This window comes from Cinclus cinclus, chromosome 1 (genome assembly GCF_963662255.1).
Source record: "Cinclus cinclus chromosome 1, bCinCin1.1, whole genome shotgun sequence".
NCBI classification, from domain to species: Eukaryota; Metazoa; Chordata; class Aves; order Passeriformes; family Cinclidae; genus Cinclus; species Cinclus cinclus.
The window spans coordinates 636128-653746 of NC_085046.1; the positions used below are offsets into that span (position 1 = coordinate 636128).

The window sequence follows — 17619 nt, forward strand, 5'->3', positions numbered from 1 at the left end:
TGCCATGCTCTTCCCAGCCTCCCTTTCCTTCCAGTCTTCCTTGAAGCTTTTGTTTCCAAACCACCTCAGTTTATTCCTGAATAAATAGTAAAATTACAGTAAAACAATACAAATAATAGTTTGTGCAACGTGCTGTCACAAGATTAACACTGGATTAATTCCCTTGAATTGAATGAGTTGTTTTCCTTTTTAGAGGTCTGGATGTGTTTTGAATGAACAATCAGTTTTGAATGATTTTTCCCATTTTAGTGGACCAATCTCTTTAAAATTTGTAATCTAAGTACCAAAATAATTTAATGTCTTTCAAAACAAAGTGGGGGTTTTTTTTGTGCTGGTGCTGATTCAAGATCTGGGTTTGTGTTTCCATTTTTTTTTTTAAGTAAAAAACTACAAAGACAAATGAGCAGCTAATTCAGAGGTTCTAAAAAGTGAATATGGGAGAAGAATTTAGAAGATTTTTGAATGTTCAGCTCTTCCAAAGTTGGGTTTTTTTGGGTGGTGGTTTTTTGGTGGGTTTGTTTGTTTGTTTGTTTTCGCAAAGGGTTTTATTTGATCGCTTAATTCTTCTTGAACCTCTTCTCCTGGAGCCCAGGCTTTGTAAAACTGAATTGTGCCATTGTATCTGTCAATATTTTTTGTCTTATTAATTTCTCTTTCTGATCCAAAAACAAACAAAACCCACTTAAAAGCTTTTAAAAATCCCTTTTTCATAATGATGCTTACCGGCCATTCATGTTGGTTTTCACTTTACACAAAATACTCAGTAATAAAGTATTTGACATAAAAATGAAGCCCTGGTTTAAAGAAATGCAAAATTTAATGGTAGTCCCAGTACAGCCAGAGTAAATACAGATTAATTGCTTAGAAAAGATAAATATTTTATTTAAATAAGCAAATAAATAATCCTGTAGGGTCAGAATTTCAACCAGCTCCACAGCCTAAAGAATTCTATACCTGGATGTGAAATCATGTAGAACTGAATAAAGGAGGACTTGGAATTGGGAGAAGTGGGGAGGGCTGGCTTATTTTATAAATATGCTAAAATCAAGACCTTCATTTTATATTTTATAGATTTAAGGTTTTAAGATCTTGAAAATACTTATTTTAAAGATTATAAAGATTTTTAGTGTTTATCTCAAATACTAGCGAATGACGGGCTGCGGGGGGAGTTGGCTTTTAGGAATTTTAGGAACTTTTCAGGAACTTATCCCATGAACGTGGGACAGTGGCTCTGTGCGCTCCGGTGCTCCGTGGCCGCGATTCCCGGTGATTCCCGGTGATTCCCGGTGATTCCCGGTGCTCCATGGCCGCAATTCCCGGTGAGTCCCGGTGCTCCATGGCCGTGATTCCCGGTGCTCCATGGCCGCAATTCCCCGCCGCAATTCCAATGCTCTATGGCCGCAATTCCTGGAGTTTCAGGGCCTGAATTCCCGGTGATCTCCGGCCAGAATTCCCGGTGCTCCCACGGCACCGAAGACCCGGGAATGCTGCGGCCTCCGGCCCAGGGCAGCATCCCCTTCTCCCTTTTCCCTTTCCCCCTTTTCCCTTTCCCCCTTTTCCCTTTCCCCTCTCCTTCCTCCCCGCTTTTCCCGGCTCTCCCGGGCCGCTCTCGGTCCTCCCGCCCGCCAGGGGGCGCCGCCGCGCGCGGCCCCAGCGCTGCCCGCAGCCGCGGGGCGGCCCAAGATGGCGGCGCTGGGGCTGCTGCTGCAGGCGGCGGGGCCGCTGCGCCTCTGCCGCGGGCCCCGCGGGTCCTGCGCGGGCTCCCGCGGGCTCTGCTCGGCCCCTCGCGGACCCGCCGAGCCCCGCCGGGACGAGGAGGACGAGGAGGAGCCCGAGGCGGCGCAGGGTGAGCAGCGGAGCCGGCCGGCGCTCGGGGCCCCGCGCCGCGCTCGCGCAGCGGAAGGGAGGGGCGAGCCCGGGCCCGCGGCGGGGAGGGGGAGCCGCCACATCCCTCCCTCCCTCCATCCCTCCCTCCCTACATCCCTCCCTCCCTTCCTTCCTTCCCGCGGCTCCGCCGGGACCGGGATGCGCGGCCAGGGAGAGGAGCCGCCGAGCTGCGCAGGTACCGGGGGGCGCCGGGGGCACCGCGGAGCCGCTCTGCGGCCGCCCTTTGTTGGCCGGAGTCGGGTTTCCCCGGCGATTCCCCTCAAGGTCGCCGAGCCGGGCCTGGGCCAAACTCCGGCCGTGGCCGACGCGAGGGGAAATTCCCCCGTGGAGATGTGTCGGGGCCGGGGGCCGGGCCGAGCGGCCCGTTAGGGCCGTTCCCCGCTCTCCGTGCGCGGGATCCCGCCGGGATCCCTGCCCCGCTCCCGGACAGCTCCGCCACACCGGGCCTGGGCTGCTGCAGCTCCCCGGAGCCGCCCGGGGCTGCCGTCTCTGGAAGGCTGGAAGGTTTCCACCGTTCGGATGGATGTCGGCGGTGCGTGGGCCCCGGCGGGCGCGGGGAATGCCTTCCCGGCGCTCGGAATTGTCACTGCTATCAAAGAATGTTCAAAACTCGGCTTTCATGCTGTGTTTTGAATCGCTTTTTGTTGGATTGTGGCTTGAACCATTTTCCCTTTGAAAGTCGCTGTTTTGGTTTCAGTTTTCTTTCGTGGGATGCATTTTGGAAATTTGGGGTATTATTATATTTGAACTTTTTTTCTCAGCCTTCGTGTTTCTGTGTTCGGTGATTTTTTCCCCCAACCTCCAGCACTATTAAAGTTATTATTTTCTCCGTAATTTCTGGATTCTTTGGGTCTTGGTTCCGTTTACCTTTTAGAAGCTTCTGAGTTTTATCTTGGAGTTCGGAGTGGGATGGTCTTTTAGTTGTTACATTCAAGCTGTTCAGCAGAGCAAATTAACTCCCTGCCAAAGCAAGTGCTGAACCAGCCCAGATTATTGTTTAATGAGCTGCTTCAGGTGTTGCCTGAGAAAAGGAATGAACCAGGATTTTTTTTCTTTCCTCTTTTGTATTTTGTCCCTCATCACATTTTTTCTAATATGTTTTCAGGCAGTCCCTGAGTACTTTTATTTTTGGTCTTCAGTTCACTCATCCTCCCAATTTGTGTGGTGGATTGACCATGGAAGGCTCTTGAGATGGGAATGTGGTGATACTGGAACTGTTTCCAATAATGGATTTGTTTTGGATGAACAAATAAAAGCCCTCAGGGTCTGGTGAACCTGCCCTGCCTGTCCAGCTGCTCCTTGAACACGGGGAGATCATAAATGTCATTTGAAAATCCTCTTTCTGAGGTGGGTTCTGAGCCCTCAGCTCGTGAGCTGATGTCTCATTAGCTGTCCTCCTTTGGCTGCTTTGTTATTAGCCTTGGATGCAAATATGGAAAAATCCACTCAGACCCAGGCCAGCTTCAGAAAGTCACTGGTAGATCCATGTTGTTATCTGAGGCTTCAGTTTTTCGGCTCAGACCGTGGGGTTTGGGGAGCTCTGTCACTGATTAAATTTGTCCTGTAGAGCCATGGCAGAAATAGGGCTGGGCTGGAGCTCTGGATCCCTTCCTGGAGCAGGGCAGGTTCCTGACCAGCCCCACTGGCTCCAAGGGGAGCTTGGCCACTGCTCCTTCTCCTCGGCTGGTCCCCCTTGCTTTTGGAGAAACCCGCTTAGCGTTCCTGGGTTTTGGGCTCTGCTTCAGCCAGGAGCTGTGCCTGGGTTTTATGCTGTGTGTGTTGAAAGGAGCCGTGTTCAGGATTGCTGGGGATGTTTAAAACCCCCCAGATTCCCCAAAAGCCATATTTTGGTGTACTCCAAGCTAAGCTGCCAGGTGGAACCTTCTGTGTCTCACTTCATCTCTGCAGTGGAACATGTCTGGGCTCATTCCTTGTGAAATGGATATTGTGGAGCCCCAGGGCTTTTTTTGTTCCTTGGGGATTTTTTTGATGTCTTGGAAATACTTTTGGATTTATTACTTGAATCTATCATATCTTGAGGAATTTTGTCTTGATAGTTTGATAGTTTGTCCTTGGTGCTCATTTGTTGCTTTTTCAGGGAGCAGAATTGGACAGAAGAGATAAACTGATGGATCTCCTGTGTCCTCCTTGAAGAAGACTTTGGGCTGTTTTGTTTGTGCTCTGGTACCTGAGTATTTCCACTCCTCAGATTTGTTGGAGTTTGGAGGAAGCTGGGCCACTCTAGCTTGGTGGTTTGTTGGTTTTGGGGTCTGGTTTTTGCGTTTTTCAGTGTAGCTTGGAATTACCCTGCACTTTCACAATCAAATTAAGCTAAAGCACTCACTGGTTTTGAGGAACTTTAATTAGTTAATTGGCTTCTTTGATGGCCTCACCCTGACTTGTCTACTCTCCACGACGGGCTTTTACTATTCCTTTGTGGTGTCAGAGCTGTGGTTTGGGTGTCATGTGTGGCTCAATTTCGGGAGTTTTGGGCTATACTCCTTGTGTTCCCACCCAAATATCCTCTGTCAGCTGTGGCAGGACTGAGACGCTCCTTGGAGCTGAGAAATCCCATCAGGCAGGGAAGGGAAGGGAACATTGTGCAGATCCAGCTCTGCAGTGTGGGCTGGTTTCTGTGAAAGCTCCAAGGGAGGGATGGCGTCCTGCAGGGTAAGATCCTTTCAGCTCTGGAATTGGGGCAGCAATGGGCTGAAGGTGATCCAGCAGCCCTTGGCACAGTCAGAATGTGCTGCTGGATGTGACATTGTCAGCTGGGGAGAAAACACTGCACGTTGTCAGGCATTCCAAGCCTGAGCTTCACCAGAACTGGGCTTTGTTACTCAGAGATCCTGTTTTCCCCTCTAGAGCAGATTAAATATTGAGTCTTCACCGAGGAGTCACCTCAGGATGTGAGAGTCTGCCTCTGTCATAGGTAATTGTACCTGGGGGGGCATTAAAACTTGTGCTTCTTGCACCTCTTATCACAGAATTTCCCAGGTTATTGTTTGTGGAAGAGGAAACAACTGGAAGCCAGATAACCAGGCTGGTGCTGGAGATTTGCTTTTGCTTTTATTTTTAAGTAAGTGAATTGAATGGTGTATTTGGGAATTGTGTTACTGGTCTTCCCTCCGTTAGTTCCACCAACGTGGAATGGAATAGAACTGCAGAGTGCCAAAATCTTGGACACTTTTCCAGTTTTCCTGAGCAGGCCAAAGTCTGAATATAAAGGAACTTGCTTGAGTAGATAGAAATAGCACATTTGCTGTATAATTACAGAAAATTGGCTCATAGTTTCTTGTAAGGCTGAGACAATTTTCCTTCTGCCTTGGCCAATATATAGAAGGTAATTAATGGACAAATCATGTTCATAAATCAGAATAATTCCTGCGCTTCCCCTGGAGTTATTCAAGGCTACTGAAAGCATTTCTCAACATCCAGGTGGTTTTCCTATGGTTTACAAGAAGCAGTTTCACTGTCACTACTGAATCTTCTGTGCTGAGCTGTGGACCAGGCTGCTGGGTTTTGCTGGAGAAGGTGATGGAACCAGCAATGGCTTTTTGTTCTCCTTAGCCAAATATCCAAGGCTGGCAGTGCCAGGCCTGCAGTGGGACAGCACAGCTCTGCTTTCTCTGCATCTCCCATGGTTTCCCATTTGCTCACTTCCAGTAATGAGCAGCTTCTCAGAGAGCATCTCCTGAATTCTTCTTGTCTTGAACATCTCAGGAAGTGTCCAAGGCCAGGCTGGATGGACTTGGAGCAACCTGGTATAGTGGAACGTGCCTCTGCCCATTTGTTAAATAAATGAATGGAAGATCTTCAAGGATCTTTCCAACCCAAACTGTTCTGGGTTATCTGCAGTGCATGTGTTTCTTTATGACAGTAACTCCAGCATATTTCCAGCAGAACATGGTGGCATATCTCGGCGATGCTTAAATGACTCTTGGCTCCTCGTTTCTCCTTGGATTTGGTGGCTCAGTTGGAAATTCTGGTTTCTGGTGGTACCAGTGATCTCTGTGCTGGCTTCTGATTCATTGCTGAAACTTACCCTGAATTGCTGCAGGAGATTGAGAAACACTCTAAAAGGGAATGCTCACCCCCAGGGTGGTGTCCTGACTGCCCGGGGAGCGTGTGTGGGATGAGGCTGAACCTGGGATGAGCTGTGCTTGGGGCTGCAGAGAGGAGATCCCATCCTTCTCCCTGTTCCCTTGTGCTGCTTTTGGTACCTGCAGGACTGTGCTGCCTGATTTACTTGTGAGCCCAGTAAGAACGTGTGTGTTTCCTTTTCCATCCTTGGCTTTCTGTGGGATTAGGGCTGCAGATTGTCTCCCTGCACATCTGGCTTAGTGGAACTGTTGGAGCCTGCGAGAAGGGGCAGCTGCCCCTGTCCCCAGTCAAAGCTGTGAGATCTCCCTGTTTGTGAGGGGTTATCTCACTCATCTGATCTCGCTGGACCTGCTGCTGGGAAAAAAGGCCCTTCCCAGTGCTGGCCATGGCAGTGATGCAGGTGAGAGCTGGAGCAGCTCCCTCACTGCTGAAACTGCTGGAGTTGGTCAGGGAGGAGGCTGGGGTGGGAGGTGGGTGTGACACGGCTCTGTCTGGGGCAGTGGGATTTTTTTTTTTTTTTTTTTTTTTTTTTTTTTTTTTTTTTTTTTGTTAATGAGTGATTTGATCTGACCATGAACATCCCCTCCCTGCTGTACCCTGAGCAGCATTTCCCTGTGGGGGCCAGTCCCACCTGGGGCTACTGTGTCTCTGAACACTGTTGGCAAACAAGTCCTCAGGCATTTTTGCATGTTCCTACTGCTGGCTGGATCTGAGGTGTACCTTGTGAGACCATGGATTTAACCCATGGCTGGGGGACGTTGCAAACACCCAAATTAAAGTTGTTAAAAGTTGTTACTGCTCAGTTGGGTTTTGATGTTGAGGAGTGACAAACAGCTGGTGGGGAAATGGCACCAGCTCCCTGCTGCTGACAGTGGCTGGACACGAGCCCAGGGGTGCCCAGGTGGGCAGGGCAGGAGGCCCCACAGTGGGCACAGCCCAGGACAGGGATTGTCCCCCTGTGCTGGCCCCGCTGAGGGACCCCCTGGAATCCTGGGGGCAGCTCCAGGCCCCTCCCAGCAGGAGAAACCTGGAGGGGCTGGATGTGTCCAGGGAATGGAGCTGGGGGGGCTGGGAAAGGGGCTCAGCCTGGAGAAAAGGAGGATCCAGAGGGATCTTGTCCCTCTCTGGAATTCCCTGACAGGAGGGGACAGCCGGGGGGGGATTTGGGATCTGCTCCCAGGGAACAGGGACAGGAGCAGAGGGAAGGCTGCGCCAGATGGGACACCAGCAGGAATTCCTCCATGGAAAGAGTGGTCAGGAACTGGAACTGCCCAGGGAGGTTTGGAGTTCCCATCCCTGCAGGTCCAAGGAACACCTGGATGTGGCACTCAGTGCTCCGGGCCGGGGACAAGGTGGGCATTGGGCACAGGGTGGATTCAGTGATCCTGGAGCTCTTTCCCAGCCTCAGTGATCCAGGCCCTCACTGATGGCTGGAGATGAGCCCTGGCCCCTGTTCCTGCTCCCCTCTCCTCTCCTCTGAGCTGCAGGGAGCTGGGGCTGGAACACTGCACAGGAACTGGGACACACTTAGTTCCTTTTTTATTTTTTTTCCAGATTCCAGAGACTTACTAAAGGAATTTCCACAGCCTAAAAACTTGCTCAACAGCGTGATTGGCCGAGCCCTGGGCATTTCCCATGCAAGGGACAAGCTGGTGTACATCCACACTAACGGGCCAAGGAAAAAGGTAATCCTGTGCTGCTGGAAAGGAGCCATGGAACTGCTAATCCTGGGAGTAACTCCTGGAGAAAATCATAGAAGAGTTTTAATTCCACTTAGAATTAAATTAATTCTCACTTCTTTATCTTTTTTCTGATGTACATGTGCTTTAAAGGTATATAAATGCAGGTGCTGTTCCTCTTTTTGTATGGATATTTTTCTTTTAAGTGACTTGCTGCTATCTGGCCTTTCTCAGCAGAAAGACACAGAAGAGTCTGTTCTTAAACGTGCCTAAAGGTGTCCTACTACCTTAGAAAATTAAGATGTAAACCTGTATTTTAGCCCTTAAGGGCCCTAGGTTTGATTGTAGATTCCAGTAGAACAAATTCTGAAGCCTAAAGTGTCCCAGTTGCAACCAGAAAAGAGGAGTTTCTTTGCATTGGAGGGAGGCTTCTAGTAGCACTTAAGAGCAGGATGAAATGCAGCCTCTTTGTTTGTGAAATGGAGCGGAGGAATTCCAAGCGAACAGTTTTCCAGGTGGTTTGAGCTGTCACTGGGATGCCCCAGGCCCAGATCTGGGTCCAGGCTATGAACTGAGCAGGAATTCTTCCCTAAAGGTTCTCCGTGGTCGAGGCATTGCCTCCTCCGATCACACCAGCTCTCATTCCAGAGCCCTTACCAGCTGAAGTTTAACTGTAACCTACATTCCAGGAAAAGACTCAGTTCTGAAGGATTAACATTTTCCAATAACATTCTGTCTAAAACTTCCCAGACAGTTTTTATTGCCACATCCTTTTTAAGCATCTCTGGATTTTAGTTAAGTAATGTTACTTTAGAGTCCTTCGTTATTTGTGTTCGTTTTTCTTGCTCTTTCTCAAGGAGTAGTGCAGTTTCCCAGCTTAAATTTTGGAATACCATCGCCAGTGCCTCATCCCTAAAATTTGGAGTGCCACAGGTAGTGCCTCATAGCTTTAGTTTGTGTAATTGGTTCCCATTCTTGCCACCACTTAAATACATTAATGTGGAGAGTAACTTCGGATTAAAACAAAAAACTAAACCAGGAAAACAATAAAGGAGATAGAGGAGCCCTGGGAAAAAATAAGGCTTGTCTCACAAATAAAAAATAACGCTGCAAATTTGGACAGAAAGGCAGGTGAGAGCCTGGAGAGCTCTTGCTGGACGTGAACAGGAGGTCTGTGTGCACTTGGCCTTCCTGAGACATCTTTTTTCCCAGCAGGTCTGTGCTTTCCAGGCAGAGCCCCGAGGCAGAATCCACAGCAATTCCCTCCCAAGAGCCAGGTTCAGGGCAGAAGGCAGCCAGCCAGGTGCTGGAGAGTCAGGAGCCTGTGCTGCAGCCTCCCCAGCAGATCCACTGCTGCCTTTCATCTGTGCTGCAGCAGCAGCAGAGAATTCCCTGGGCATTTCCCTCTTGGAGCCTTGTGGCACCTGCGGGGCTGGGAGCTGGCTGAGCTCTTGATTTGGAGCAGTTCTTTGAAGAGAGCTAAGTTCAGCTTTCAGCATGCTTTGCCTCTGCAGGTTTTTAGTGCTCCCTTGCAGGAGCTGTGGCAGGGCTGCAGCTGTGCCAGTGCTTGTGTGGGGCTGGAGCTGGGTGCTCCTGTGCCTGGTGAGTGCTGGAGTGCCTGGGAGCTGAGGCAGTGCTGTGCTGCTTCCATTACAGCGAGGAAGCACTTGGGAACATTTCCTTGCTGCCGCAGCTGGAAGGTGTCGGAGAGGGGATCTGCTCCGGGGCTGTTCAGTGCGCGGCCCTGGGCTGGGCTTGTTCCTGTAGTCACCTCATGGCACTTACCCCTGACACGCTGTGACACCACCAGCTGGAGCTCAGCCCTGCAGCTCCTGTGGGGCTGTGGCACCTCTGTGCCCTGCTCAGCCTTTCCCTCAGTGCTCCTGGAATGGAGTTTCCCGGGAAGGCACCAAGTGCTTCGTTCACAGTTTTGTTCTGTATTTCTCTTTGCCCGGGGCACAGAGATGGTTGGAGTGGGTGCGCTCTGGCAGAGGGGAGTGCTTGCCCTGGCTCACCCTGTGCCCCTCCTTGCCTTTCAGAAAGTCACTCTCCATATAAAGTGGCCGAAGAATGTGGAAGTGGAGGGCTATGGGACCAAGAAGATCGATGCGGAGCGGCAGGCGGCGGCTGCAGCGTGTCAGCTCTTCAAGGTGAGCTCTGCTGCTGCTCAGCCTGGCCGAGCTCCCCTGCAGCGTGCAGCCAGCCTGGCCTGCTCATGGCAGCTCTTTCTCTTTGCCTCTGCACTCCCTTTGTTGGCCCCTCTGTTAGTCAGGGCTAGAGGGTGAAGTCTTGAGGCTGAATCCCTTTCTTGAGCTTAAAATCCCACTTGCTTCACATAGTCCTGGTCTTAGTTCCTTGTGTCCTGGACCTTAATCAGCTCCTTAGTCTCAGCATCTACAGTGAGTATAGAGTTTCCTTCAGGTGGGTTTGCTAGTCACTAACTCCCACTTCTGCCAGCACAACTGGGTGTGTTTGCACTTGTAGGACCTTCAGAGCCTCCTGTTTCCTCCTCATCAAAGCCAGTGTGGCAGTTGCATGTTGTAATTCACTATTACTCTACAGTTAGGCTTTGTTTGGCACTTGCTTATGGCTGGAAATGGGTGTGTGCAGCCAGTATCAAACAGGCACAGTAAAACGATAAAGGTCACTCCTGAAGGTGTTTTATAGCTGAGAAAAAGATGCAGTTTTATCTCCAGCTCTGCCCCTGGCTGTTCTGTGTTACTTTGAGCAAGTGAGACTGATTTTGGAGTGGGAGCAGGGATATCTCTGTGCTCAGGAGATGCTGTGGATGCTCTGGCAGTGACACAGCTTTTGGTTTGCTTGTAGATCAGAATGCTGTGTGAGGGAATAGCCAGCATTAGGAAATTCAGGAGGGTAGGGTAAAAACTCAGCTAGTTCAGCTGCTTAAGCTAATTGTCTAATCCTGTGATCAGCAAAATTTCTTTCACTCACTGACTTCATTTCACCTTACTCAGTCAGCATTCACTGGGAGTACATCCTGGTTTTATCCTCTAGTCCAGTTCCCCGCTTTCTTTGGGACCCTGGAAGTTTTCAAAGGAAGAAAAATACTTTGCTGATATATTTTTCCCAAATTTTGGAAGTGGCTGGAGTGTACTTTAGAACTTAAACCAAAACCCAGCCCCCTGAAACCACAGATTGAACATGCAAAGCTTTTTTTGCCAGCTAAACTGAAGCCTGGCAGAAGACCACTGTGATGGGAGGCCTTGTGTGATCACAGCTACAGAGAGAGCTACAAATGCTGCCTTAAAAAGTCATCAGTTCAAGCAAATTAATAGTGTCTAATTAGTGCAGAGAGTAAATACAGAGGCTTTGAGTGGAGGAGTGACCCAGGTGAACTTTGGTGTCTTAGGCACTCCCACAGCACAAAATAATACAGCTTTTTCTAATAAAGGGCCATTAAGGCCATTAAATGGCCTAAAGCTGTAACTTCTAATTTATTGAAATTAAATCTAGAACATATTGCAGCAGTCTAGTAATTTTGAAATGGTGTGTGCTGCACTCTGGATATGTCTGGAGCTTCCTGCAAGGTTCAGTCCTAAATGGTGATGGGAGGAGAGTTTGTAATTACTACAGGCTTGCTTCAGAACCCAACAGGTTAGGGACATTTTCTTGCTGCTTGTACAAATAACTGTTCCTGGGAAATACAAGGAGATTAACCATTCCCTGAATTCTCACCCTGTATTATTCCAGATTATGTTAGTTCAACTAGCCTTACCAAAAAGATGCAATTCCTGCTCCAAGGGTCCTAAATATAGCCAAGAGTTTGTAAAAACCCAATAAATTCTGGTCCACCCATTCTAAGGAGCTTTGTGGGGCTCAGAGCCATACCCTGGGAAGGGAGGGTGGGGACCACATTCCCATGGGGACAGAAATTTCAGAGCTCCTGAAAGTGCCTTTCCTTGTGTGTTTCCTTGCTCTCTCCGTGTGGGGAAGGAGGGGACCATTCCTGCCCTGCCATCCCCAGCAGGGTGAGGGATCCCGGAGCTGCAGGGTGTGTGGGATCCCGGAGCTGCAGGGTGTGTGGGATCCCGGAGCTGCAGGGTGTGTGGGATCCCAGAGCTGCAGGGTGTGTGGGATCCCAGAGCTGCAGGGTGTGTGGGATCCCGGAGCCGCAGGGTGTGTGGGATCCCGGAGCCGCAGGGTGTGTGGGATGCCGGAGCCGCAGGGTGTGTGGGATGCCGGAGCCGCAGGGTGTGTGGGATGCTGGAGCCGCAGGGTGTGTGGGATGCTGGAGCCGCAGGGTGTGTGGGATCCCGGAGCCGCAGGGTGTGTGGGATCCCGGAGCCGCAGGGTGTGTGGGATCCCGGAGCCGCAGGGTGTGTGGGATCCGGGAGCTGCAGGGTGTGTGGGATCCCGGAGCTGCAGGGTGTGTGGGATGCCGGAGCTGCAGGGTGTGTGGGATGCTGGAGCTGCAGGGTGTGTGGGATCCCGGAGCTGCAGGGCGCGTTCCCAGAGGTTCCTCGTGTCTCTCCCGCAGGGCTGGGGCTTGCTGGGCCCCCGGAACGAGCTGTTCGATGCAGCCAAGTACCGGCTGCTGGCCGACCAGCTGGGCTGTCCCGACGAGCGCTGGTGCTCCGAGGGCAAGTGGCGCTCCAAGTCCGGCCCCTCCCTCGCCGACCTGTCCACCTGCTGGCGCCGCATGGAGCCCGACGATGCCATCCAGCCCATGGAGCAGGGCAGGATGCCCAAAGCCATGAGGAGGGAGGAGCTGGAGGAAGGGGAGCTGGAGGAAGGGGAGCTGGAGGAAGGGGAGCTGGAGGAGGAGGCCATCGATGTCTCGGATTACCTGCCCGTGGCACACCAGGACCCTCGCACCCCGGGCAGGGATGCCAGGTGGGTGTGCCTGGGAATGCTGAGCTAGGGCAGAGGGAGGGGTGGGTTTTCCTGGAGATGGGCCAAAGGAATAGTGGGGCAGCCTGGTCTTGTACCTGCCTGCCATCCAGACTTTTCCCTGCCTGATTCTTCTGTGCCTAAAGACGTTTCCATCTCCAGCAGTGGTGCATGTACGCTTACGCCAGGTTTTGGCCACCTGGTTGTCAGGGCGACGTTAAATCTGCTCCCTTCCATCCTCATAGCTGCCTGCTTGACTTTATGAGCAAAAGTCTTGGATTTTTAATAGGCAACAGTAGCAAGATCTGTAAGAGATGTAGGTGATGGTGGTTACTTCTGTGATGTGTTTTTTAAATTCAGAATTATTTATTAATGAAATCTGTTTCAATCTGTTGATGCCATCTTCTTTGTAGCCTTGGTGTAAAGGTGGCTTTGCTGGGCTGGCTGGTTGTGTCTAACAGTTTTAGTAGCAAGGGACAGCTGGACTCTGCCCGTGCCCAGAATTACCTGAATAATTCAGCTGAGTAGTTTGAGAGCTCGGTAGCACTCCTGGAGTGAGGTAGGTGTGAGCACAGGTGGGCATTTGTACCTCCAACTCTCCTCGTGTCCCATGCAGCCGAGGAGGGAGCTCCATTGAAATGACAGATGACAACACGGCCATCCGTGCCCTGACGCAGTTCCCGCTTCCCAAAAACCTCCTGGCCCAGGTGATTCAGATTGCAACCTCTTCCTCCACAGTCAAGGTAAGCTGCTGTCTGACCTCTGCCAGGGAAGGAGCTCGGAGGCTCCAACTGGAATCACTTTGGATGCTCTCTTTGGGCAGCAGAACTGGGGAGAGGAGGGAAGTTAAAACTAGGCCTAGATAAATCAGTATGAACAGTAATGAAAAGACTTTTTAGTGAGAACTGAGGGAATGTCTTAACAGAACCATGAGGAATGTTGCTCCTGAGGCCAGGGAGGAGCTCCAGGAGGAGATGCTCTCTGAATGAAGTATTTTCTAAGGTTTCCTTTCCCCATATATCTGCAACAAGCTCAAGTTTGTGTGGCTGGGGGCAGTGTGTAACTTCTGTGCTGATAGAATCTTTCCACAACTTGATTCTTGCCTGTATCCGGTGATCTTCCTTCCTGGAGTGTGTAACCCACCTCTGGAGCTGAGCTCCACCCTGAGGCTCTGGGGATGTTCCCCACAGTTGTCTGCTCTCACTTTGAGCTGGGGGGTGGAGTTCATTGCAGTAACCTTCTAGTGCTCCATTAAAAAAAAAAACACAGCAAAATCTAACAAATCCAGTGAAAAAACCCATGGTGGAAGGTCCAGAGGGGGCCACACAAGGAGTTGCTGAGGGTTGGTTCAACTGGAGCAGAGCATACCGAGGGCAGAGCTCAGCAGGAGCTGCAGCTCCTCCAGAGGGACAGCTCCAGTCTCTGCTACCTGTAACAGGGACGGGACCCAGGGGAGGGTCAGGCTGGAAATCAGGGAAGGATCCTTCTTCCCCTGAGGGTGCTGGACACCACCCAGGCTCCCCAGGGAATGGGCACGGCCCCGGGGCTGCCGGAGCTCAGGGAGTGTTTGGACAGCGCTGCCAGGGATGCACGGGGTGGGATTGTCGGGGTGGGCCAGGGGAGGGGCTGGGTGGTCCCTCAGGGCCCAGGCTGTCCCACGGAGCCTGGTGCTGTTGTTCCCTGCAGGAGTACATGCAGTTCCGCACGGTGGGCACCAAGACCAAGATCTGCAAGCTCACCCTGCGTTGGCCCTGCCCCATGACCTTCGCTGCCAAGGGCCGGCGCAAGGTGGAGGCTGAGAACAAGGCAGCAGCTCTGGCCTGTCAGAAGCTGAAGGTGAGTGCCCCTGACTTCCTGCATCCCCTGGGGATGTGCCTGTGGATAATGCTTGTTGGGTTTGAGCTTACAGGGGTTGCTGGGAACTTCCTGATCTTTGACTTGTTTAATGAGCTAATGCTTAATAAACGTATATTTCCAAACCTTGGGATTCACAGCGTGCCAGAACCACGGCAAGGGACTCAACAAGAGGGTTTTGCATTCATGGCTGCTATTCCTCTGAAGGGTCTGTGTGAGACCTTGCAAGTGTAGTGTCAGGGCAGGTGGTTGGTTCTGGTGTGTCTGGTTCTCCAGAGTTGGAGTGGGATCACGTCTGGTTTCTTGCTGTGATGGATTTAGGATGGTACGGAGTTGGCCTATCCAAACATGGGATCCAAGTGCTCTGTATCCCAGCCCCTGGTGTGAGCAGCCTCAGACCTGATGGTGTTGTTTGCTGTTCCCTGCAGAGCCTTGGCCTGGTGGACAAGAACAACAATCCCCTGAGCCATGCCATGTACAACATGACTTCCCTGCGGGAGCTGGGTGAGAACCAGAGGAAGCCCTGCCACATCAAAGTCCCTGAGGCCACCCTGCGCAAGATTGAGAACTACCTGAACCACGTAAGGCTCAGCCCCCTGAGCATCCCCTTTGCCTGATCCCATTTCACTCCAGGAATTGGATGTTTGAAAGCTTCCTGTCAAAATGCTGGAGGAATTCATGGTTTGATTGTTGCCACAAAACCTGATCGGTCTCTGCTGACCTTTGGGTAAGGGAGGCCCTTTCTGGGCAGCGGCCTTCCCTTTTGGAAGGCTCTGGGATTCTTAAGGGTGAATCCAAAAGTTGTGATTGATTAAAAGTTCAACAGCTTTTAATCCCGTGAACATCTGGGCCAATGCTTTGATTTGTGTTCTAGACAGTTCCTGACCTGTTGCTCCTTGTAGTTCTTCCTGTGGGATGTGGGACTTTTGTTTTTTCTTTTGCCGAGACAAAATATTTCTGGCTTAGCCAAAAGCTTGTGTTTTGCATAAGTTACTTGTCTGGGTGGTGGTGTAACCTGATAGTTTCCAGAAGTTGTATTTGAGGGGCTGTTGCATTGGAGAGCTGAAGTTACCGGTCTGTGCCTGTCGGTTCAGGCAGCAGCACTAATACCCCTCCTAAAATAGGGAATGCAGCAAGGAACGCACAGGGGGCTGCCCAAATTAGTTCTCACTTTAAATGACCTCAGTTCAGAGCATGACTGAGTTACCTAAGACCTGAGGAGAGCCTTGGCCAAGCCAGCCTGGCTGAGTCTGTTCCAGGCACTCCTTCCTTTCTGTCCTTCTCGGGACCGGTACTAACCATGCTTTGCCAACTTCTTCCCCCTGTCCCAGTATCCCGTGGACATCAGGGAGTCCAGGCCCCGGATTGCTGATGACATGATGAACCTGACCAAGGAATCTGGTGCCATCAGCGACGCCATCACGGGGAAGACCTACATCCCCATGCTGGAAGCAGAGGAAGTGCGCCTTAGCCAGAACCTGCTGGCCCTGTGGAAAAGGAGAGGAGCCTCCTGGCAGGAGAGCCACCCGCTGCCAGTAGACCCTCACAAGGACACCATCCTGTCAGCCATCGAGCAGAACCCCGTGGTGGTGATAGCAGGAGACACGGGCTGCGGGAAGACCACGCGCATCCCGCAGCTGCTGCTGGAACACTACATCCTGGAGGGCCGCGGCGCGCGCTGCAACGTGGTCATCACCCAGCCCCGCCGCATCAGCGCCATCTCGGTCGCCCAGCGCGTGGCGCAGGAGCTGGGGCCCAACATGAGGAAGAACGTGGGCTACCAGGTGCGGCTGGAGAGCAAACCCCCTGCCCGGGGAGGGGCCCTGCTCTTCTGCACCGTGGGCATCCTGCTCAGGAAGCTGCAGGGCAACCCCAGCCTGGAGGGCGTCAGCCACGTCGTGGTGGACGAGGTGCACGAGCGGGACGTGAACACGGATTTCCTGCTCATCCTGCTCAAAGGCATCCAGAAGCTGAACCCTGACCTGCGCCTGGTGCTCATGAGCGCCACGGGGGACAACCAGCGCTTCTCTCACTACTTTGGGGACTGCCCCGTGGTCAAGGTGCCGGGCTTCATGTACCCCGTGAAGGAATACTACCTGGAGGAGATCCTGGCCAAGCTGGGCCGGCACCGGCACCGGCACTACGAGATCAAGGTGGGTGTGCAGCTGGGATAGCTGTCTCCCTCGGATGGGGCACTGCCTTCTGGCCTGTCAGCAGGGGGAGAGTTGGGGCCTGGGACTGCTCCTGCTTCCTTCTGGTTGTTGGACACTGTTTGCTGAGCTTTCATTCCATGCCAGCCCTCCTGAGGTGAAGTCAGCTCAGTAGAACCCCAGAGCGTTTTGATGAAATTATGCATAAAGATGACCTCGCATTGGGGTCAAGTTGCTTTTGTCTCCCTTTAATGGGAAGTTTGATGTTTGAGTAGGCTGAGAGCTCGTTGCTGTGCGTACACAGACACAGAGTTGTATATTTGCACATCCTGGGCAAGCCTGGCCCTGGACTGGGACGGCTGTGGCTTCCAGCACTGTTACCTCAGTGCTCACGGTGCTGCATGACTGAATTCTCTGATTGCTGCTTTCTGCAGCTGGTCCAGCCCTCTGGAAAGTGCCCTCCAGACGTGTGCTGTGCTCTGGGTAATCCTACACCAGTGGTGGGTCATGGAGTCACACAGTCACAGAGGTTGGCCTGCATCTCCAGACATTTCTAGTCCAACCAGCTGGTCTGGAGCCTGTCAGCCCATTTTTCCAGCCTGGAAAGATCCCTCCCTGTGGCTGAGCAAGTGTCTGGAGTATCAGCCACTTCTCCCAGTCCTGGATCATTAGCAAACTGGCTTGGGGTTTCCCATTGCCTCCAGGGCATTCTTTCTGTTTCTGTTGTGGCAGGGATTTTATCTGAACCTTAATGGTCTGTTCCAAATTCCTGAGAGCTACAGAAGCTACTGCCCGGGCCCTGATGGATTTGAACTCCCAGGTGCCTGTGGCAGTTTTGTCCACAGAAATCTTGTGGGAGTTCTGTTCCTTGTGAGGTGCTGTTCAGCAGAGGTGCACAGGTCTGGACAACGGGAAGGGACTGTGCATTCTCTCTGCACAGCGGGGAAACCGGCAGCAGGTGTGACCAGAGCAGGTTCCAGATGGAGCCCAGACCAGGCTCATGGCCCAGGTCCTGGGCAGGCTGTCCAGGTGCAGGTGTTTGCTGTGTGCAGAAGGTGCTTTGGAGTGCCCTGTGCTGTGCTGGCAGCCCCTGA

The 17619-nt window shown here is 51.9% G+C and overlaps 1 protein-coding gene across 4 annotated transcripts in view; it reads left to right on the forward strand.

Annotated features, from left to right (window-relative positions):
- DHX30 (DExH-box helicase 30) overlaps positions 1–17619 on the forward strand; it is a 29592-nt gene that overhangs the window by 5327 nt on the left and 6646 nt on the right. Inside the window, exons 1-8 of one of the 4 annotated variants that reach the window (XM_062505444.1) lie at positions 1675–1846; positions 7546–7676; positions 9710–9820; positions 12169–12524; positions 13138–13264; positions 14208–14357; positions 14804–14956; positions 15707–16528. In XM_062505444.1, the coding sequence (XP_062361428.1) occupies positions 1684–1846; positions 7546–7676; positions 9710–9820; positions 12169–12524; positions 13138–13264; positions 14208–14357; positions 14804–14956; positions 15707–16528 (2013 nt within the window). In that variant the 5' untranslated portion in view covers positions 1675–1683. Of the gene's footprint in view, positions 1–1674; positions 1847–1979; positions 2063–3974; positions 7344–7545; positions 7677–9709; positions 9821–12168; positions 12525–13137; positions 13265–14207; positions 14358–14803; positions 14957–15706; positions 16529–17619 lie in introns of those variants that run through there. The other 3 variants (XM_062505461.1, XM_062505453.1, XM_062505470.1) reach the window with 3 other exon arrangements.